Raw genomic sequence first — 23,418 nt, forward strand, 5'->3', positions numbered from 1 at the left:
TCTTCCCTCTACCTCAAACTTCAAATCCAGTCAGTTTGCAAAGTTTGTCAATCCAACCTCGCCATACTCACTCATACCTGTTTCATTCTCTCCACGTAGCCTCTATTCCAGTTTAGTCCATTATTGCCTCTTGCTTCCTAATCTGTCTCCCTGCTTCAGGTCTCCCCCTGTCCATTTTGTCTTCAAGAATATACCAAATTCATGTTCTTAAACCAAGTATCTGTCACCCCTGCTCAATGGATCTTTAATGCCTTCTGTTGCCTTTTGAATAAAATACCAATTGCTCATTCTAGTATTCAGAACCTTACAAAATGTGTATGCTAATTTTATTTTATATTATTTTCTCTCACAATTATCCATTAGAATTAAAATGTCCTTCTAGGTGTTCCCCATACATGATATTCCATTTCCCACCTCATTTCCATGTTCAAAATGCATTTCCTATTCCCCCATCTCTGCCTGGTAGAATCCATAGCTTCCTCCTTCAAAGCCAACTCAGGTGTCACCCTTACATGAGAAATTAGTCCCCCTCATTGTTAGCTTTCTCTCCATCTTGAAATTATTTGTTATTACTCTGAACATACTTTGTATTTACATGTGTGTATATATGTTGTATAAAACAGCACCATGGTTTATTTATATAGTGCTTGCTATGTACCAATGAACTGTGAAAAGCACTTTACAACTGTTATCTTATTTGGTTCTCACAACAAGCCTGCAAAGTAGGTACTATTATTACATGGCCAATGAGTGTCTGAGGCTAGATTTTAGCTTGTCCTCCCCACTGTAAGCCCAGCACTCCAACCACTGTGCCACCTAGCTATGTAAAATGGTATACCAAGTTTCATTTATTTCTTGTATTTCTAGTGTTTTAAACAGAAAATAATGTTTTATTTTGTTAAAAGATTTTTTTGTCTATCAGTATAATTTTTGTGAGGATAAAATGAGATATCTGCAAATAATCCTGATAGTGTGAGTAGAGTTTAATTTCAGTATCTTTAGTTAACGTATTTAAATTATTTTTCTTTGGCATTTTGACTTGGCATTTTATTGCTTATGTATTCTTATCCATTGGCATACTTCTTTTACTGATGCTTGACTTATTTTATTAGTTAAATTATGTTTTGACCTCCTTTTGTTTAAGTTTATATAATTTGAGATACTTTCCTTTTAATTCATCATCTGCTTAAATTCCCCAAGCAATTATTTAAATAGAGAGAACTTGAAAATCCAATTTCACTATTATACTACTATACTCTTAAAGTTGTTTTTTTCTATGGTTGGTGTAGTCTTTGTAGATTTCATTCTAGCAAAGAATGAAAATCATGATACCATAGAGTTTTTATAGTTATAATCAAATGGATTGTCCAGTGTCTAGTATTTCCCCTGCTTGTTAAAGACATGAAGGGCATTAGATACGTTAAGCTAATTTTTTTTATAATTGAGAAGAAATTAAAATGTTTATGTAATTCTAACAAAGTAGAATTTAACGAGGATAAACAGAAAACTGGTTTCACATCCTTCTTTCCACCTTCTAGGCACTGATATTGTTTCACAAAGAACAAGTGTGTGGAACCTGTAGGATCTATGTTCTAGTGACCTAAAAGGGAGAGAGGAATTGTAAGAGTCCCTAGCTAATTCCAAAAAGAATAACAGTCCAGTTCTAGAGTTGATTTGAACATTTTAGTCTATACAAAAGTTGACTGTGGGAATCTTGCTGAATATGTGACACTAATGCTATTTCTGGCTTGCCTTGCAATAGACTGTCCTTGCACATAGCCATGACCCAGAAAATCTTAATATATGCTCCAAAGCCCTGCCTACAGCAAATTCCCATGCTTGGACTATCTTCTGGCAGACCAAAAGAAGAAAAGAAGGGTAAAAAGAAGCAGATGCTTATCTTGTATATTATTCCTTATCATGTATGATTCCTTACCCTGTATGAGTCCTTTCTTTGTTGTTCCAGGACTTAGATATTTATTGTTTTTCCTTTCTTCCTTTTCAAAGATGATATCATTAGTGGTGGAAACAACAGTTCTTTCTATAACTTCATGTGAAGTATGTTCTTTGGTTGGTGTCTATAGCTTCATATCACCAGAATTCAGTTGGGAAATTGTTTATCATTTTAGTAAGAATAATGGGTAGGATTGCACAAAAACCATAGTCGTAAGTGGTGTTAGATTGGGCTCAAATATGTGTCCTAACCAAATAAAAAGTAGTGGTGTGTGTGTGTGTGTGTATCTGTATAACCTAATAATTTTGTAGTTGTTATCCAAAGAGCCCTTTCTGTTCAAAACGTGATGGATCAAGGGAAACCGTTGTTTAGAGCAGAGCAATGTCCTAGGCTAATTTGTGGACCACGAATCCATCTTCTGTTATTCCTGTTGCTTGAAGCTTTAATTAATTGAATATTTTCTTCAAATATCTTTTCTGAACTTTAAGTATACTGTAGTATTTCTAGCATTATGCAATTAAATCTTAAATTGTGCCATTTGTCAACAAGAGAATTTGTCAAAACTGGTCCTCTTCTTTCTGAAAGTGCCATTTATGCACAAGTAGTTGGTGAACTAGAGCTTTGCAGTTGCATAGTTGAGTGCATTTATATATCATTTTAGAATACAGTGATCTTGCTAAATCTTTGGGTAGAAGTTGGGAGAACAATGAAATATTTCTAAAAGTTTAAACCTTTTCACAAAACCACACTAACTTAATAGTTACCATTGTCTAGTCCTACTAGTATAATTAATGCAGAGCACAGTGTCTGGGATAGAAGGACCTGGGTTTGAATAATTTCCCTAAATAACATGTCTGACCATTTTACTTCCTTCTCTGAGAAACTTCAGAAAATCCTTATTACCTCTAAGATAAACTATAAACGAATCAGTTTGGCATTTAAAGCCCTTTTCAATTTCCTGCAGTTCTGGACTTTGATCACATTATTCCCCTTTACACACTTTTTATTCCAGCAAAAGAATCCTATTCTCTAAATTTGGCTTTCTACCTTCCACTCCCTTACCTTTAAACAGGCTCCCCTATGTCTGTAATGTTCACTTTTCTTATCTGTACTTTTTAGAATCCTTGTCTTCCCTGTTCAGGTGCCACTTTAGTTGTTAGTGTGCCCTCTATTCTCAAATTAGTTTCTATTTACCAAACTATATACATTTTGTAGCCTCTAATAGAATCCATCACTCAGTCAACTAGCATTTATTAAGCCCTTACTAGGTGCTAAATACTTGACTATAAAGCCAAAAGGAACACAGTCCCTGCCTTCAAAGTGTTTACATTTTAATGGTGGAGATAAGGTGTACATATACAATACATATAGAATATATACTATACATATTTGCGTGTAAATATATGTGCACAGACAGATATAGAAATAGATATGGATATATAGATGATATAAATATAGATATAATTTCTGAAAAGTTAATCTGACCAACACATAATGTTTTCTAGATTGGAACAACAAAAATAAAAGCTGATGGTTTACATTTCATTTATTTAATTTTATTTGAGATTTTGTCCATTGATACAACTGAGACTGAATAATTAAACCTGTTTTGAGATGTAGTCTCCAGATTGTTAATCATAATTAAGTTCCAGGAAAAATTGTGACAGCCTGAGTTTTGCAAATACTCTGCTTTCTTAAAGTGCTCGAACCATATAAATATGAGTTGAAAGAATGCATTGCTTTTCTTTAAAATATATTATCATTCATGTAATTATTCGATGAGTTTAGAATACTTTAAAGAGTTAAATGAAAACTTTCCTCTGACCTCTCCCATTGGATAATCAATTTGTTTTTTTGGTTTATTTCCAGATAACCTTTTTCATGCTGCTGTCTGCAGTGTGTGTAATGCTGAATTTGGCTGGTTCCATTCTCTCCTGTCAAAATGCTCAGCTAGTCAACTCCCTAGAAGGCTGTCAGTTGGTGAGTAATGAAATGGAGACCTTCAAACAAAGGGCAAAGGCTTTTATTTTGCACTAAATCCATTTTTAAATCCTCATCTTTTGGTGTTTGTGGCTTTCATTTAAAGTTTCCATTGGTTCATATTTTTGAGTTGTTTGGAGAAATTAAAGGGATTTCAAAAAATATTTCCCTCCACATTATACTTTTTTTACTTGAAAATCACTTAGGATTAGTGTAACCCAAAGTAACACAATGCAAAAATTTGTTTAAGAACATATGTTTTGGGGCAGCTAGATGGCACAGTGGATAAAGCACCGGCCCTGGATTCAGGAGGACCTGAGTTCAAATCCTGGGCAAATCCAACCTCAGACACTTAACACTTACTAGCTGTATGACCCTGGGCAAGTCACTTAACCCCAATTGCCTCACCAAAAAAACCCCCCAAAAAAACCCCAAACAAACAAACAACAACAAAAAGAATATATGTTTTATATTTAGAGTCATAATTATTTTTGAGCATTTGTCATATTGATTTTTTAAAGAAATAGTTTGTGAGCCATTAAAACTTATGCTGAATTGTTTTGTTTTTTTCTTTGTAATATCCTTATGATATTTCTTCTTCCTACTTTTCTCATAGTCCCCCTCTTTCAGCTCCCCTTACAGGAGCTTGGGGTTTTGCCCCCTTACGTTTAGGCTACCAGAAGAGAGGTTAAGTGAGCATAGCTTCAAAGCTGATAAATAAATTCCCTGTGCTCTAAGAATGCATCTTAAGTACTTTGTTTTGCTATGTGATGTTAATTATAGCTTATGTAACATTGCTCAAATTTATCCCAAAGTGGGTAGAACATCTGTGGCAAATCTAAATTAAATAACTGAATTCTAGGCAGGCAGTACTCACTGCACTGCTGACATTCATCCTACTCTGGAGCTCTCTGGCATATTATTGTCTTTGAGTAAATATCTACAGGCACAAAACTCAGGTTCACAGAACAAAAAGGGCATGGTGTTAAAAAGAGGCCAAGGTCATAGGTTCATTCTCTGCATAGATCAGTTTGATTATCTCAGAAATATAATAACACACAATACAATAAGACTAGCTTACCATCTTACAAATGCTCATTATGAGAATTGAGAGTGTATAAATGGATCCTTTATCAAAAAGTCAATATTTAGAAGTTTATTGATGAAGGAGCAGTAATGTAACCTTCATATGTGAAAGACAACACATTGATATAGTATGGACAATATTTTTCTTTTTTTGTTGTTTTGGTGAGGCAATTGGGGTTAAGTGACTTCCCCAGGGTCACACAGCTAGTAAGTGTTAAGTGTCTGAGGTCAGATTTGAACTCAGGTCCTCCTGAATCCAGGGCTGGTGCTCTAAGGACTGTGCCACCTAGCTGCCCCCAATATTTTTCTTGAAGCATAACTGGACAATATGGTGATGGTGGTGGTGGTGGTATAGTATTGGTAGCAGCAGCAGCTAAGTGTTTTCATAGATAGAGTGCTGGGCCTGGAATCAGGAAAACCTGAGTTTAAACTTGACCTCAAATGCTTAGCTGTGTGATCCTGGGCAAGTTATTTAGCCTCTGTTTGCTTAAGTTTGCTTATCTGTAAAACAGGGATAATAATAGCACCCACCTCTCAGGGTTGTTGTGAGGCTCAAAAGAGGCAATATTTGTAAAGTGCTTAGCACAGTGCCTGGCATGTAGTAAGTAATATAAATGTTTGTGGTGATAGTGGCAGTTACAGTAGTAGGAGCAGCAGCAATAATTAGCAATTCTGTTCCACATTAAGATTTGCAAAGCACCTTACATATTGAGGAATTAAGGAATTATTTAAGTTTAGCTTAGCCAACTAGATAGCAGGCCAGACACACCTAAGAAGTAGGAGGAGATAAAATTCTATAGACCTTGGGCAGCACCAGGGAACAGAGATAACTCCTGAAGCCTTTCCCATCCCGCCCCTCATTCAAGCTTCCCCCCCTCGCCCCCCAAAATAACTTTTCATTGTTAGATGGTCACCCCATCTATGCTCTATAAAAGCTTTTGGCCTTTTTCCATTTGGGAGAGAAAGATGTCTCTAAGCTATCTCCTTCCCTTGAGGAGAAGTCTTTGACTTCCCTCTTGGTCACTTTCTCTAAGGCCCAAAATAAAAAAGGACCCCCCCACCACCTATTTCCCTGTGACATAATCTTACTTGATCCTTGCAACATTTCTGTGTTAGAATTAATATCACCATCTTACAGATAAGGAAACAGAGTCTAAGAAGGTTTATTGACTTGCCCAAGATCACACAGCTAATTGTCTGAGGAAGCATTCAAACTCAAGCCTTCCCTCATATTGGAGGTTGGGGTTAAGGGATAAGGAAAAATGAATATGATTTTATGTTTATATACTCTTATGTCTTCATTTATGGCTCTAAATGCATAGGTTCTTTTATAAATCCTTGAGTTTAGAAAGCAATTCCTTAGAAGTCATCCTGAATGTTGACTCAAGATACTGTGATCCAGGGGAAGCAGTAAGAGGGGGTTAAAGAAAAAAGAAAACAAAAAACTGTTCAAGGATATCTGTAATTCTGCCCTACTCATGAGCTGGAGGCAAAGGGTTTTCCAAAAAAAGGGATCTGATGAGAGACCTAGCAGAAGACATAGGATCTGAACGGAATGGATACTTATTCTAGAAAGTTGTGAACACAAATGAATACCTAAACTCTGAAGTATAAGCTCCATTTTTTGGAGGCCTAAGAGCTATTGACTGTTCAAAGGTGAGAAAAGGAGCATCGGATAAGCAGGGAGATGTGAAATCTCTTAGATGATAGAGGCAGCTACAACATTTTTGAGATCTGCTACCTTGGGCTATAAATCTTAGGGAAGCCAGAGAAAAAAGTGTCTTTTCTTAATCAAGGGAGCCAGATGTCAAGCATCCTCACAGAAGTGTTTTGAGTCAGTTCAATAGAAAAAGTCTGTGATTTGGGTCAGAGGTATGCATAAATGGGGGTAATGCATCAATTAATCACCAGGTATTCATTAAGCATCTACTACATACTGGGCACTTTTCAAGGTGAGCTAGTTCCCACTTGACATAAGTGGACTGCAGATCTTTCCTTCCCCTCTCCTGCTCTGCATGGCCCCGCCCTCTCCTCAGCTCTGCTGGCCTTTATAGCTGGAGCAGCTTCAGTGCTTGGAGCTGAGGATTCCTGGTGCCTGAACTTCATCCCCTTTCAGTACCTGCAGACCCTTCAACAGAAACAAAGCCAGGTTGAATTTGCTAATGAGAATTTATGTAAAGCAAGAACTGTGGTAAGTACTTTTAATTCAAAGACAAAAATAAACAAATGAATAACTGAATGACGTTTCCTCCCCCTTGGGAGCCTACATTCTTTGAAAGCAGGCATTATTTCATTCATTCATTACAAACCACTGCCTTGCACAGAGCCTGGAACATAGCAGACACTTAATAATATACATATGTGAATGTAAATAAAATACATACAAGATAAATGCAAAGGAATTGAGTGTGGGAGGACACCTTTAGACTGTTAGCTCCTTGAGAGAAGGTACCTCATAATTTGTTTTCTTTGTATCCCCAGCACTTAGCACAATGCCTGACACACAGTAGTTGCTAAATAAATGCATTTTGACTGATTAGTAGTTGGATGGATCAGAAAAGGCTTCATGTGGAATATTCACTTGAGCTAAATACTTGAAAGAAACAAAGGATCCTAGCAGACAGATATGGCGACAGTGCTTTCATTATAAGCATGTGGGATAACCAATGTAAGAGATGGTAGAGTATTTTACATAAGGAATAGCGAGAAGATCAGTTCGGCTGGATTGTAGAGCCTGAAGGAGAATAATTTTGAATAAGTCCAAAAAGTTGGATGAGCTCAGGTTGTGAGAGTCTTAAATACCCAACAGAGGATTTTGTATTTTCTGCTAGAAGCAATTAGGGAGCCAACTGGAGTTGGCACTAGAGGCAATTAGGGAGTAACTAGAGTTACTTGAATAGGGGAGTGTCATGATCACACCTGTGCTTTAGGAAAATCACTTTGGCAGCTTTCTGGTGGAGAGGGGAGAGATGATGTAGGGAGACTAATTAGAAGGCTATTGTTATAGTCCAGGTGAGAGGTAATGAGGGCTGGAGCTAGGATGGTGGCTCTATAAGTAGAGAGGAGATGGATGTGAGAGATTTTGCAATAGCCGAAACATCAGGATTTTACCAAAATTATGTGCCATGGATATGAGCTGGATTTAAGGTCACATCATTGCTTATTGCTTCTGTCCCATTTGACAATGTTTATATAAAAATGGAAAAAACATGGTTTTAATGTATTTGTATATAGCTTTATAATGTTAAAATTATGATAAATATAACTATAGATGATTAATAAAATGATTGTGCTATTTGATTATATTAATAACAAAAATAATTCTATTTGTTATATATTGATAACAATAACTTTGTGTGATAAATCTATATGTACAAATTTATTTATAAACAATATGTTTATGTATAACATATATGAAATAATGAAAAAAATGGGAGGAATATAGTGAAGTTTTGAACTGTAACCAATAATTCTGCAAGTAGACATTAAAGTAAAAGTTCTGCAGATCTAGAAGGGCATTTAGATGAAGCTAGACTAAAAGTTGTGGGGTTCTTTATATATTCCTTAGACTAATAATTTCTTACAACTAAATTTGCATGACCCTTTTTGATTTTCAGATTTAAAGAACTATATACATGTTATTTTTATCATTTTATAATCTTATTTGATCCTCATACCAATCTAATTTTATTGCAAAGGAAACTGAGGTCCAGAGGAGAAAAGAAAATAATTTGTTTTAGGGGACACAGCAAGTACTAGAACCAGCATGCTAGTGCATTCTGACAAGCGAGAGGGAACCCTAACTCATATTCCCTAAACTTTAGACTTATTCAGTAGTTTTTCACATCCCTCTAACATGAATCCATATGATTGTTCTACTCATAGATTGCCTTCGGGGTTACAATTATAGGCCAAAAAAATCTTGTGAAGATATTTCAAAATCTGATGATTAAAATCTAGTAATGTATTCTGACAATAGTTTGGAACTTTACATATTTTCTCTTTTTTGGTACATTACATATTTTCTAATGAAATTATTGATTTGGTATATAATGTGCCCCATAACTATTATACTTGCTACATTACATTTAACTTTATTTTTATGCTTAAAAACTGAAAAGAGGTAAAGATCATATTTTGTGTGGGGAGAAGAAGCATTATTTATAATTGCCAAAGCTTTGAATATACTAGATAAGTTCTGTCCTGGAAAAGCATTTTTGTCGATTTTCAAATCTTCCCATAAATAGTCCTTATGTGTCCCAGGGTCCCGCCCACAAGTGACAATATATAGAGGACTGTAAGTTAACTCTGTAATTTTGAAGAAAAATGTAGGTTTCTTCCTCTCTAGCCCTTGTCCTTCAAAAATTAGCTAATTTATTTTCTCTTTTTTTTCCCTTGGAATAAAAGATAATAGAAGTCTGAGTTTATTAAAAATAGGCCAAGTATTAGATTGATTCGATTAGATCCCATCAATAATAGACACTTATTCATAAGGTTTACATTTAAATATGCCATCCTCCAGAGATAGACTTTTAAAAAATCTACTTTCAGTCTACAGCTGCAGGCATTCCAGCTGCATCAGTGATCCACATACTAATTAGTGTCTTATTGCAATCCCTATACTCACTATCTGTATTTGTATCTGGCATCCACAGAGAGCAGGAGAAATGCAAGAAAGTAGGCCTATTCTCAGAAGAATAGGCACCTGTCCTATTAATGTAGATGGAATGCAGTCACAAATTTATTAGTGAAAGCAACTTCAGCTTTTATTTGCCATTTCTCTGATTGAGGTACAGTTTCTGCTAGCTTCAGAAAACCAAAGACCAGCTTTATTTCTTAGAAATGAGGGTGAGAAGAAAGAAGTCTAAACACACCCACAGAAACAAGTGATTAAGAGGAAAGATCTGGCTGAAAGCTTGGAAAACAGTTATGGTATACTTAGGAATTAGTCATTTCCCACTCCACAACAACCTACTGTGTCCTCTTGGATAGAAGTTGGAAGTGGTCAAAACTGGGATAAATGAATCGAGAAAGTGTTAGAGTGGAGTCAGAGGACCAGAATTCAAATTGCAGCTTGAGTCCCAGGAACTCCCCTCTGGTACCAAGAAAAGACTTGTGGGTTTGGATTAAGTGGGCCAAGGTTCAAATGTCTTCTTTTATCTCTGTGCCCTCTTTGACACAGCCAAAGTCATGTAACTTCTCTGGAACTCAAGTTTCCTCAATTCCATAATGAGAGTGTTGAACTAGATAGTTTCTAAGATTCTTTACAGCTCTATATCTGTGATTCTATGAGGTTCCTAATGAAATGGCATTGCAGATTATCTTTCCTTTGGTCCCTTTCCTTCCTCAAACTATTCTTCCTCTATTAGATCCACCCCTTTGCTTCTTTTATTCTCTACTTTTTTTTTTAGCTCTTTCAGGTGTTTTTTCTATCCTTCACTTATGACAGTTACCATGCTTGTCAAATAATAAATGTGTGAAAAAAAGAAAGTCAACTTTTTTTTCTCATGTATCATTTAATAAAATGATACAGGAAGCTCACTGTAATACTCTCATTGGAATCCATGCCTGGAGCATCCATAAAAGTAAAACTAAGGAAAATCTCTTTACAGGGTATTTCCTTTGCTACTTTGTTAACCAGACGCACTTGGTTGGAGGGTCCAAGATGGACCTTTGTTATAGAGAATTCTACTTTGTAGTGATTTGTATTCTAGTAGGATAGTCTCTTATATGTATCTGCTTCTGTTATTGTTTTTCTTGGATTATAAACTTAGTCTTGGTCTTTGTTTGAATCTTGGTTAGTGCTTGAACAGTATCATTAATATCTAGTATCACTAACACCTACTGTTTGAATGATGCACTTAACTCATAATTATTCATGTTAATATGTGAGTCATTATAGAGCTCATCTCAAACATAACCAACAAATTCATCAGTATTTAATTTATGAATGTATTTTATACATATATTTTTAATGGATAGCTGATAGGGGGGCAGGGGCTTTCCAGCATTTTAAACATAAAGCCAAATTGTGAAGAAAATTCAAGGGGAGTTATAAAATTACCTTGAAAGATTATTTTATTCAACTTCTCTTTTAGCTTTACAATCCTGGAATGGCCATTCACAGGAATGACCTGCCAATGGGGGAGTTAATTAAGCTTCATCTGTTATTGAAAGGGAAGTATTTTCTAAACTTTAAGACCTGATATAAATGTAAGTTGCTATATTTTTGGAAGAGACAATATGGTATAGTAGAAAAAGCTTGCCTGTTTTAGAGTTGGCATTGACATTAACTCTGTACCACTGAACAATTTACCTAATCTCTCTGGCCCTCAACATCCTCATCTATAAAATGTTAGACTTCTAGAATCTGAAGTTCTTAACCTGAAGTTAGTGAACTTGTTTTTTAAAATATTTTGATAACCATCTTAATAAATGCACAATTAGTTTATTAGTCAGATGAGCTCAAGTTTGGGTGAAACTGAATTCAGAATAAGAATAAATAAAGGTGATATTGACAACAAATGAGTTGACTACAAATTAGGTCTCTCATAATCTCTAATAAAAAAATAAATTTTCTTTGGATATTGACAAATTGCTGAGACTTGCCTATTTTGGCAGGAAAGTTGGTAAAATGTAATAGCAAAGATTAGGTTTATCAGTATCTGTTAAATAGCTTATCCATATTCAGTTCACACCAAAACAACATTTTTATCCTCAGCTTCTAGAACTGTATAGCTTTCTTCAAGTAATCTGTAAATACCATTAGATGCTACTTATGTGTTCTCCTATCTTAGTAAATGCCAAGTAGGTTAAATATTAACTTTCGATTGGAAGAATGTATGTGTGAGCATTTTATATTTTTAAAGCAGAATCTCTTGGCAAAATGGTACCTGAATGATAACATTTAATAATATAATTTAAGTTCCCATTCAGTTTAATGAAAACTGCAACTTTTATGGAGACCAAAGACTCCTGAAAATCAGTACTGAATTCTTGGCGTCAGAAGACCTAAATTTGATTTCTAAGTGACTAAGTGTGTGACCACAGGAGAATTATTTAACTTCTCCAGGATTGTTCCTCATCTGTTGTTGTAAGGGAAGTACTTTCTAAATCTTAAGATCCAATGTAAACATGTTATTATTTGAAGATGAATTATAGCATAGTGGAAAAAACCTAGATTAGAGTTGGCACTCTGATACTCTGTATGACTGAGCAAATTACTGAATTACTCTGGCCCTCAACTTACTCATCAATAAAGTGTTGAACTCCTAGATCTCAGGTTTTTAACTTAAGCTTAGTGAACTTGTTTTTAAAATATTTCAATATACTTTCCCTTGTAATCCAAAGTCTTTCATGACCTGGCCCCTCTTTGCCCAAGATACTTCTTACTTAGCATTTTTCACTGGCTGTCCTCCATGCCTGAAATACTCTCTCTTCCCCTCTCCTTCCAAACTTTAACGGCTTTTTACAAATACCAACAAATATCCTACCTACTACCAAAAGTCCTTCCTAATTTCCCTTAATGTGAATGCCTGCCATCTGCTGACCTCCCTTGAATACTGTATATATTTTTTCTGCACAGTTATGTATATAGTTGTTTTTATGTTGTCTCTCTCATTTCACTGTGAGCTTCTTAAAAATAAGAACTATTGTGAGTCTTTTTATCCTTTCTTTGTGTCTTCAACATATAGCACAATGCTTGGCATCTAGTAAGCATTCAATAAATATGGTCTGACTGACACAAAAAGGTTTTTAAATTTCTTGGTCTAGATGTTAAGAATGTACTTTTGAGATCTTGAGACTGAAAATGGAAGAAAAAAATCTAGCAATTGAAGTTTGGTTGTGGGGTTTTTTGTTTGTTTTTTAGCAAATCTTTTCAATCGGCTCCAGTCCTGGAGAGTACTGCTAATCTTTTCAGTTAAATTTAGAACACAAAGGGGAATAGTAAAATTGTAAGGGACCTTGAAAGCTTCTGATGAAAATCCTGCCCAAGGGAAGGATTTCTTGATATGAGGTATGTTATCAAAGTAGAATTGACTGCCTGGTAGCTGTATCGTAAGTCTTATTTGAGGAAAGAGGAGTTGACTCCCTCGGAGTTCTCAATATGAAAAAGAAATATAGAACCACTGAAAGAAATTGGAGTTTAGGCTTCATAGATTTATATTGAAAGAACTATTAAGATTGCCTCAGAGAGAATTTGGTTAGCCCAACATGCAATATTTCATAAAATAAAAGTGTTAAGAAAAAAAGAGTATTCTTTTTAAGATACCCTGGTGGGAGAAGGTTGAGTCCAACTTTTTGTCTTTGAATTTATTGTATCTCTTGCTCTTTAAAAAGAACAAGAAAGCAAAATGGCTGTCTGATGAGGCATTAGAATTAATTGAGGAAAGAAGGAAAGGGAAAGGAGAAAAGGAAAGATATACCCAAATGAATGCAGAGTCCCAGAGAATAGCAAAGAGAGATAAAGAGGTTTTCTTATGATCAGTGGAAGGAAATAGAAGAAAACAACAGAATGGGAAGGACAAGGGATCTCTTCAAGAAAATTAGAAACATCAAAGGAAAGTTTCATGCAGAAATTGGCATAATAAAAGACAGAAATTGTAGGGACTTGACAGAAGTTGAAGAGATTAAGAAAATGTGGTAAGAATATACAGAACTGGGGCAGCTAGGTGGCGCAGTGGATAGAGCACCGGCCCTTGAGTCAGGAGTACCTGAGTTCAAATCCAGCCTCAGACATTTAACACTTACTAGCTGTGTGACCCTGGGCAAGTCACTTAACCCCAATCACATCACTTAAAAAAAAAAAAAGAATATACAGAACTAGGAGGCAGCTAGGTGGCACAGTGGATAAAGCACTGGCACTTGATTCAGGAGGACCTGAGTTCAAATCTGACCTCAGACACTTGACACTAGCTGTATGATCCTAGGCAAGTCACTTAACCCTCATTGCCCCGCAAAAAAAAAAAAAGAACTATACAATGAAGATATTAATATCACCAACCATGATGGTGCAGTTACTGATCTAGAGCCATACATCCTGGAGAATGTTGCCAAGTGGGCCTTAGAAAGCATTGCTAACAATAAAACTGGTGGAGGTGATGGAATTCCAGCTGAACTTTTTAAAATCCTAAAAGACAATGGTATTAAAGTGCTATATTCAATATGCCAGCAAATTTGGAAAACACAATGTTGTCCACTAGATTGGCAAAGATCAGTTTGCCCTTCTTTTGGACTGGAATGTAATGCCAAAGAATGTTCAAATTACTGAACAATCACACTCATTTGACACATCAGCAAGATTATGCTGAAAATTCTGCAAGCAATATATAAACTGAGAATTACCAGAAGAGCAGGCTGGTTTTCAAAGAGTCACAAGAACTAGAGACCAAGTTGCCAACATTCAATGGATTATGGTGAAAATAAGGGAGTTCCAGAAAAACATCTAATTCTCCTTCATTGACTACATTAAAGCCTTTGTGTGGATTACCACAAAATGTGGCAGGTCCTCAAAGAGGTGGGAGTACCAGGTCATCTTGCTTATCTGCTAAGGGACCTGTGTGTGTGTCAAGGAGCAACAGTTAGAACTGAACATGGAACACTTGATTGGTTTAAGATTGGCAAAGGAGTACTATAAGGCTGTGTATTGTTACCTTATTTATTTAACTCATATGCAGAGTACATCATGCAAAATGCCAGGCTGGATGAATCAAAAACTGGAATTAAGGTTGCTGGGAGAAATATCAACAATCTCAGATATGCAGATCATTCCACTCTGATCACAGAAAGTGAAGAGGAATTAAGAAGCCTCTTGATGAGAAAGAGGAGAGTATAAAATCAGGCTGGAAGTTTAACATAAAAAAATCCCCCAAACTAAGGTCTTGTCAATTGGTCCCATCACTTCTTAGCTAATAGAGGGAGAAGAGATTGAAGTAGTGTCAGATTTTATATTCTCAGGCTCAAAGGTCACTGCATATGACTTCAGCCATGAAATTAAAAGATGCTTGTTCTTTGGAAGGAAAGCTTTGGCAAATCTGGACAGCCTACACATCACCTTACCAGCAAAGATCCATATAGCCAAAACTTTGGTTTTTTCCATTAGCAATGTATGACTATGAGAGTTGGACTGCAAGGAAAGCTGAGTGCCACAGAATCAACACTTTTGAATTATGGTTCTGGAAAAGACTTTTGAGAGTTCCTTGGACAACAAGGAGATCAAATCAGTCAATACTTAAAGAAATTAACTCAAACTATTCACTGGAAGGTCAAATACTGAAGCTGAAGCTTAAAATACTTTGGTGACATGGTGAGAAAACAAGACTAATCAGAAAAAAATCCCATTGTTGGGAAGGATTGAAGGCAAAAAGGAAAAGAAGATTGCAAAGGATGCGACCAATACATAGTATTATGGAAACAACTATAACGATCAGAATGACACCACCTGCTGGAGACTTACTGTAGGAAAGCTTCACCATGAGGAGAAGGCCTCTGAGGGCAAGGCCATCCGGCTTTTATTTGGCATCAGGAAGTGGTTTGCTTGTGAGAGGAAGAGGGGGCAAGGTTGGCTCTCTGGGTCTCTTTCACGCAGACTCTCATGGAGAGTGAAGCAGAACTGTAGCTCCCAAGATAGACAGATGAATCTAGGCCTTTCTCTCTCTCTCTACCAAATTCTTATTCTCCTTAATAAATGGTTAAAAGTCTAACTCTTGCTAAAGCTTATAATTTATTGGTGACCACTCATTAAATATTTTAGACCAACTAGCTAAAATTTTAGCCCTTTACACAACAAACACGAACTTGGGACAGATTTCAGGAAATAGTGGAAGCTAGAGGTTACAAAAAATTGGACATGACTGAACAACAACAAAACATTTATAATTAGCAAGTATTTTCAAACCACCAATACCTACTGCTATACCTAAGGTATTGTTACCATTGACCTCTACTTGCTTAATTCCTTATGCTGTTTTCAAAAATGCCTTTTCATTTCTAAAATGCTGCCACTGGAAAATAACTATGTAATTTGGAGGCAGAAAAATGAATTATGGTGGGGTCCAAAATTTTCAACCTCTAATTCCTTTGAAGATTCTCATTTTTTATTGAAACTCCACTTTTCCCCTCATCCTCTATGGCCAGAGTCTGGATGAATTAAAGAAAACATTTGCCCATTTATTTTTTACTTGACTTTGTTTTTGTTTTATGTTAATTTCCTTTCTGTGTACTTTATCTCAATGTTCTCCTGAATCATAAGTTACAAGGAGGTTGGGACTACACAGAGATAGTATTTAGATAAATAATTTTTAAATAAGAATGTGAATGTCACATGAATCTGGCACATGAAAAATTACTAAGAGAAGCTTTTGAATTCCAAACTTGTTTTAGCTCCATGACCTTTGGAAAATCACTCTGTGTTTTACTTTAAAAATTGGTAATACTTCCAAAGGCAAATACTTATAAGGCTAATTTTATCAGCAAAACATTTTAAGAAGATGAATATTATTCTCTTCAGAATAATTATATTTACATATTTGTATGTCACTGAATACTATGACCCAACTTTTTTATTTGTAGAAATAGATTGTTTTTAAGAATTAATAAAATTTATAGCTACTTTCCAAGTTTCATTTCACCTTTCTTGGACTCCATTTAGGCATCTATGAATTCAGAGAGTCTAGTGGACTCATTGCTCTCTGAAGGAACTTCCAAATCCACCTTTCTATGTTTTTTCAATACTTAATCCTTTACCCTTATTTTGTAATAAGCAATATAATTGTCTTGTTTTTATTTTACTTACTTTCATTAACTTAGTTCTCTCCCTCTCTATTATATTCCCATTGGAATCAAGAACCTTAGGGCATACTAATATATAATGAAATTCTAAACAGTGAGCAGAATAGAAAAAAAAATCTATAAATTAAGTAAACACTCCCTGAATGATTAATAAGCTCCCTTAGTTTGTTGTTAGCATCAGCCGAGTGTGGCTCTCTTAGTCTAATCTTCTCAATTCTTTTGCATCAGTTTAAATGATGAACTTTAGAACATTTGATTGGTCTTATTCACTAAAGTCCTGTCTTGTAATATGGAAGTGGCCCTGAGTTCTCAGAGGCTAAAAAAGTGGATGTTAAGCATCACCTTCCAAGCTGGAAATATTTTTAATATAAGCTTAGCCATGTTTGTGAAGATCAGCCTATTGTGAAAAGACTCATTCCCAAAATTTGGTGGCAAAAGATTTTTTTTAAGTTAAACCAATAATCAAATAAAATATAAAATAGTTCTTAGTCCTGGGATGCCCTCTTCTTCTTCTAGATTGATAGGAGCATAAATGAATCATCTATTGCTAAGAATCACATAGTTTCAAGATCATCTGCTAATACTCAGTGGATTCTCAGTAATCTCAATGTACATTTTCTTTTTAAATCACCAGCACATGGACATAATACCAAAGAAACTGGACCATGGAACAGGAATGATGCTCTTGTTATAAACGAATCCAGAAGACCTAAAAAAATGATCTTATCAAAAAGTACTTTTTTCAATAAATAGAATAAATTATATAATCAAGTCTATGTATACTTGGAAAAATCAGTGAACTGGTCCTGCAGCTTTATTGGGGAGGCGAAAAATAGTAGATAGACAACCCTAATGATACACTAGGACATCATTTGAGAGAAAGAACTTACTTATATGTCTACTTCTTTCCTCTCAAAGGTTCTTGGGATTCTTTGTTCAGCTTTGCAGTGACATAGATGGCCAGATTCTGACCACAGAATTGAGATCATCTAGTAACCAAGCCAACACCAATTACTTAACTACGGTACCCAGAAGAGCTAGCCACAGTAACCAAGGAAACACTGATTATTTAACTGTAATGTGATGAATAATAAATGGATAAAGAACAGAGCCTTGGGCTATGACTATTTGCAATAGATATCTTTTAAGATGAAGAAAAACTAGTATTTAAAATGCCCCTTTTCCTGCTAAATATTATATCCTTCCTTGTTCAACTGAAGTCTAAGTCACTGGTTTCATCTTGGTACCTATATATCTTCCATGTGTTATAATAATCTTGCTTCTATTCTTGGTCTTTTGGGTTCAGTGTAAAATGAGTATTTGGACATTGTTGGACAATAGGAGAGTGAGGAATGGAGTTGAGAATACAACCTGAACTTAGTTTCCTTAATGATAATTTCACAGAAATTTTAAAAAATATAAACTTTTAAACTAAAACTTATTTTACATAATTGATTGGCAACATACATAGCAACCTATCTACTGCAAAATTTCCTTAAGCTTATACAAGCTTTTTTACTTCAGTGATTCAGAGCTGACCTATAGGGGACTTTTCACTGCAGTTTAAGACTGGGGATTTATATACTGGTTCTTTTAGATCTTCCTGATTAAATAACTGTGCTATCCTCTAATGGTCTTCATATTGGGATATTGGTGAAAATAATAAGTGCTTGTTTGGTATAGCTAGTTTTACAGAGTAAAGCTTAAATTGGTGTGGTGATTCAAACTCAAGATTGAATAGAATGAAACATTATAATGTACTATTAAAATGTTATAAAAAATAACTGTACTTATGATAAAAAAGACTCTGCCCCCCTCCTCCTTTGAATTCACGAGGACAGCAACTCTGGATCAGAAAACCTTCTCAAAGGGCAATAGAAACTCTAAAGCTCTGGAGCATCATATAAGCTGGGCTTTTTATATCCCTATTTATGTTAGGACCAGTATCTAGCAGGGTTTTTCTTTGCTTCCTGCATGGGTTGGGCTAGCTTTTCCCTAAAAGGCAAATGAAGCCAGTGTTTTGGATTGGTCTGGGAGTCATTATGGGGCAAGGCTCAAATTATGCCATCCTTAATACAGTTTCCTTTTGGTTCTGGCTGTGTTGACCTGATTTACTTCCTGGACTATGTCAACTGGACTATGCTTCTGGTCCCATAGGGGTATGGAAAGTCCCCCACCCATGGAGTCAGTGCTAGTGAAACTAGTGCTTCATACTAGGAGGATAATAGAAGACCACATGAGTCTATATACTTGGATATACTGAAAGATATGCTTCAATATAGAAGTAGTTGGGGAGGGGAGAATATTTAAAAGCTAAGTGATATCATATCCTTGTCATATAGCTTTACTATGTTAAGGCTGAGTGTTAACATTTGAATCACTTATGGGTGCCCCATGTTGTCTCATCATTAAACCTGAACTAATAAAATACTAGTATCAGACCTGCCCTTAACATTAATATTCTGAACCAACCAAGTTCTGTGGATAGACCCTTTGCCTTCTTAAAAAGAAACTACTCTAGATGATATAAAATACATATCACTTCTACCACATCCCACCCTTGGTGAGACAATCCTAAAATTCCTCCAAGGGACTTTTTACCACTTGTTGCCTTAAAACAATTCTGATCTGAGCAAAAACCATACATATCTCTGGAAAAGGGACTTAACAGAAATGATAAAAGTAATAATCAATAAAAAGATCTTTTAAAATTCTGTACAGTCACTATATAATATGAGAATCAATTCCACGTATATTTCCTAGTGTAAAGTGATGAGCAAAAACAGCATGGAGGCTACCAGAGCCACCACATTAAAATAACAACTCCAGCACTCATACCAATCCCCTTGACAGTCACAGGTAGTAATTAATTAGATCATGAGGCTCTTGCATGAGACCTAAGTAGCTAGTTAAACTTACCCCTTACCACTGCCTGTAGTGTTCTTTGGCCCACCAGCCAAAATCTCCCCCTCCTTGGGAGCCTCTTCAGGGTGGTGATAGTAAAAATTTCCCCCTTAATAAGCCATTTCTGAGAGGACTGGGACTCATGATACCACATCAGCTAAAGGAGTCCCTTTCTTCCACCCCCCATAATTATGTAAAAAATAATCACTGGAAAATAAAGCATTTTCCTGAAATTCATTTCCTACCCCCAAGCTTTTTCTAGGATGGAGTTGTCCAAAATTCCCTGGGGGAAAGGATGCCAATAAAAAGGAGGATCTTAACCATTTTCCAAGAAAATATAGAATGTTCTGGACTAGCAAAATCATCAAAACCTTGGTGATTCTGTGGTGGGGAAGAAACAAAAACAGACTAGAGGAAGATCAACTGGAGCCAATGCCTAAAAGTAGTCCGTCCTCATCGGGTATGTCTTCCCGAGGCCTATGTCCTAAAAACTGTTGGAATGGAGTTTCCTTCCCCATTCCTAGGATAATATTGATTCATCAGAGTTACAGTTTCTTGGATGTTGACACTCAACCCTGAACATCAAAGGTATAATAATGGAGCTATTATTTTAAGAGTCTATTCTATTGCTCAACAGTACCAGCATCCTGCAGATGATATGGGAGATGGAAAACTCAGTCAGCATGGTAGCAGCAGGCACAATCTTTAACTTATTTTTCTATTAAATGGGTTCATGATCAGAGTCAGTGATGCAGGATGAATCGATAAAGAATAAAAGTTCTTTTAAGAGCTTTAATGATGGCAGAATTAATGGGCATTTAAATGTCATGTCACAATAAATATCAGCTACAGTGAGGACATTCTTCTTACGCTGAGATGGGGGAAGAGATGCAACATAATAATTTGCCAGTCAGTGATCAAAATTAATACCAGATTATGCTATGCTGATATTTCAAACATAAGTTTTCCAATTGACCTAACAAGAATCATTTTTTCAATAATAAACATTTTCATTTAAAGTTTTGAATTCCAAATTTTAATCCACCCTTCCATCCTTTCCTTTATTCCTCTCTGAGGTGGCAAGCATTCAGATATAGGTTATATACATATACAATTATGTAAAACATTACTATATTAATAATTTTGTATCAGAAAACTTGAATAAAGCAATGAAAGAAAATGAAAAATAGCATGCTTCAGTCTGTGTTCAATCAATATCTTCACCCTCCCCCCATCCTCAGTATCCCTCTTAAAGTACTTTCCTCTCAGTTGCATTTCACTAATTCTTGTTGAACTATAACCCAGGAATTCTGAAATTGTAATTTTCCACCACTGTACTAGATCATTGATAAAATAGATGTGGTGGGGCAGCTAGGTGGCACAGTAGATAGAGCACCAGCCCTGGAGTCAGGAGTACCTGAGTTCAAATCCGGCCTCAGACACTTAACACTTACTAGCTGTGTGACCCTGGGCAAGTCACTTAACCCCAATTGCCTCACTAAAAAAAAAAAATTAAAAAATTAAAAAATAAAATAGATGTGGCTAGCTTCTTTGATTAGCTACTTATGTTGTACCCTTCTTGGTTCAAAGAAAACACCTTCTACCTCATAAAAGGATCATAAGGCATAGACCATCTTGTTTATGTATTTAAAATCTTGCCACAATTTAGTGTCAATTGATTCTGTGATTACATTAGTTCAGTTGAGGAGAAAATAAAATTCTTTCTTTTACCTTACCCTTCTATAATGTTCCTTATACAACTTCTTTTCTCCAGACTAAACAGAACCAGTTCCTTTAACCCTTACTCCTATAGCACAGACTTGAGCCCTTTCATGTCCTAGTGGTCCTTTAGACAACCTTTAGCTTATCAGTGTCTTTCCTAAACTGTGGTAGAGAAAAATGAATGGAATCTTCCACTAACTATAGTCTAGTGAGATTAATGTGGATTCTTGACAAAAAATGTAGAGTGTGTTAAGAGAGAGAGAGAGAGAGAGAGAGAGAAGAACAGTGATCACAGATGGCCAGCATGACTTCATGAAGAACAGGTCATGCCACATTACCTTTGCTCATTCTCTTGTTAGGGTTATTGAACTAGCATATTAGGATGTTGATATAATTTACCTGAAGCTTTTGGTAAAAATAATCTTAGGCTATGCTTATGGATAAATGGATAGTCCTTTGGATAGTCATTTTTCAGTCATGCCCAAATCTTCATGACTCCATTTGGGGTTTTCTTGGCAAAGATACTGGAGTGGTTTGAAGGTCCTTGTCCAGCTCATCTTACAGATGAGACAGACAAGGTTAAATGCCTTACTCAGGGTCACACAGCTCGTAAGTATCTGAGGCCAGATTTGTTCTCAGGGAGATGAGTCTTCTTGACTCCAGGCCCAGCACTTTATTTACTATGCCAGCTAACTGCCCATGTAGTCCAGTTAGGTGCATTTATAACCAGTTAAATGGCCAGGCCCCAAATGTAGTCATTCAAAATTCAGGGACAGTATAAAACAAAGTCTCTAGTGAAGTGCCCAGGGACCTATGCCTAGCACTGTAATAGTTAATTAAAAAAAAACAATGATATGGATAAAGGCATAGGCAGCAACAGCATCAGATTTGCAGATGACAGAAAAGTATGAATGACATGGAGAAGGAAGCAGTAGTAAATGTAGTGGATGACAAATCAGGCTCCAAAAAGGCCTTTGAAAAGAAAACATTGAGCTAAATAGAGATAAATATGTACTTCTTATACTTGGATTTTAAAAAGTCAACTTTAAAACTAAAAGATGGGGAGATATATGGTTAAAAGGTAGTTTGGAAAATGTCTTGAGGTTTTACTGGTTGAGTGCTAAATGCGGTACTTCAAAGTGTAATGCAGTCTTGAGATGGATTAAGATAGGTATAGCTTCTGGGACTAAAGAGGTGATATTCTTGCAGTATTCTGCCATGGTTTGACAATACTGTGTTTGTTTCTGGGAACCCCAACTTAAGGAGGACTTTGATAAGGTGGAGGAAATCCAGAAAAGGGCATCCAAGCTGGTAAAAGATCTTGAATTCATTCTGTAAGAGTCTAGGCTGAAGGAACTTGGGATATTTGGATAAGAGAAGAAAACTATCAAAGGGAAAGAAGAGTTATATTGGAAGGGGAATTAGATTTTTTTGTTTGTTTTTATCCTTCTAAGAGCAAGTATAGAAACAGTGAGTAAAGATTATGAAGAGGTAATGACTTAATATTAGATATGATGTAAGGAAAGGCATCCCCAAAATTACAGCTATCCAAAAGTGGAATGAACTGCCTTGAGAGAAGGTGGGTTTCCCATCAGTGAAGGAGTAAAAGTTGGATGATTCGTTTTCAGGTAGTGTATTGAATTAGGGATGCTGGTGTGGGTACAGTTTGGACTGATGGCTGGTATATTTTCTTCCAACTTTGAAATTCTTTAATTTTGATTATGAGATTTAAGTAATTCAGGTATAGTGATTGGCCATAACCAGGAAAAGCAATATTTTTTGTGAAGGAGCAAAGAATGGGTGATGCTTCTGAGAGGATTTAAGGAAGGAAATTATGGAATCTTGAGATGGATAGCTTCAGTGTTTCTGGTCAAGTGAATAGCTTTATTATCTGCTACAAATGTGGGCATTGAGGATGTGAAGAGAGAAGTAAAGATTTATATTACCTTATGTAGCAACAAGGACTGAATTAAAGTTAGGTT

At 35.8% G+C, this 23,418-nt stretch overlaps 1 protein-coding gene across 1 annotated transcript in view; it reads left to right on the forward strand.

Annotated features, from left to right (window-relative positions):
- The window catches only part of FAM189A1 (family with sequence similarity 189 member A1), a 556,488-nt gene that overhangs the window by 354,016 nt on the left and 179,054 nt on the right, over positions 1-23,418 (forward strand). The window contains exon 3 of the mRNA XM_043987879.1: positions 3,824-3,934. Coding sequence (XP_043843814.1) covers positions 3,824-3,934 — 111 coding nt within the window. The remainder of the gene's footprint in view (positions 1-3,823; positions 3,935-23,418) is intronic.

The sequence above is a fragment of the Dromiciops gliroides genome, chromosome 2 (assembly GCF_019393635.1).
Source record: "Dromiciops gliroides isolate mDroGli1 chromosome 2, mDroGli1.pri, whole genome shotgun sequence".
Taxonomy (NCBI): Eukaryota; Metazoa; Chordata; class Mammalia; order Microbiotheria; family Microbiotheriidae; genus Dromiciops; species Dromiciops gliroides.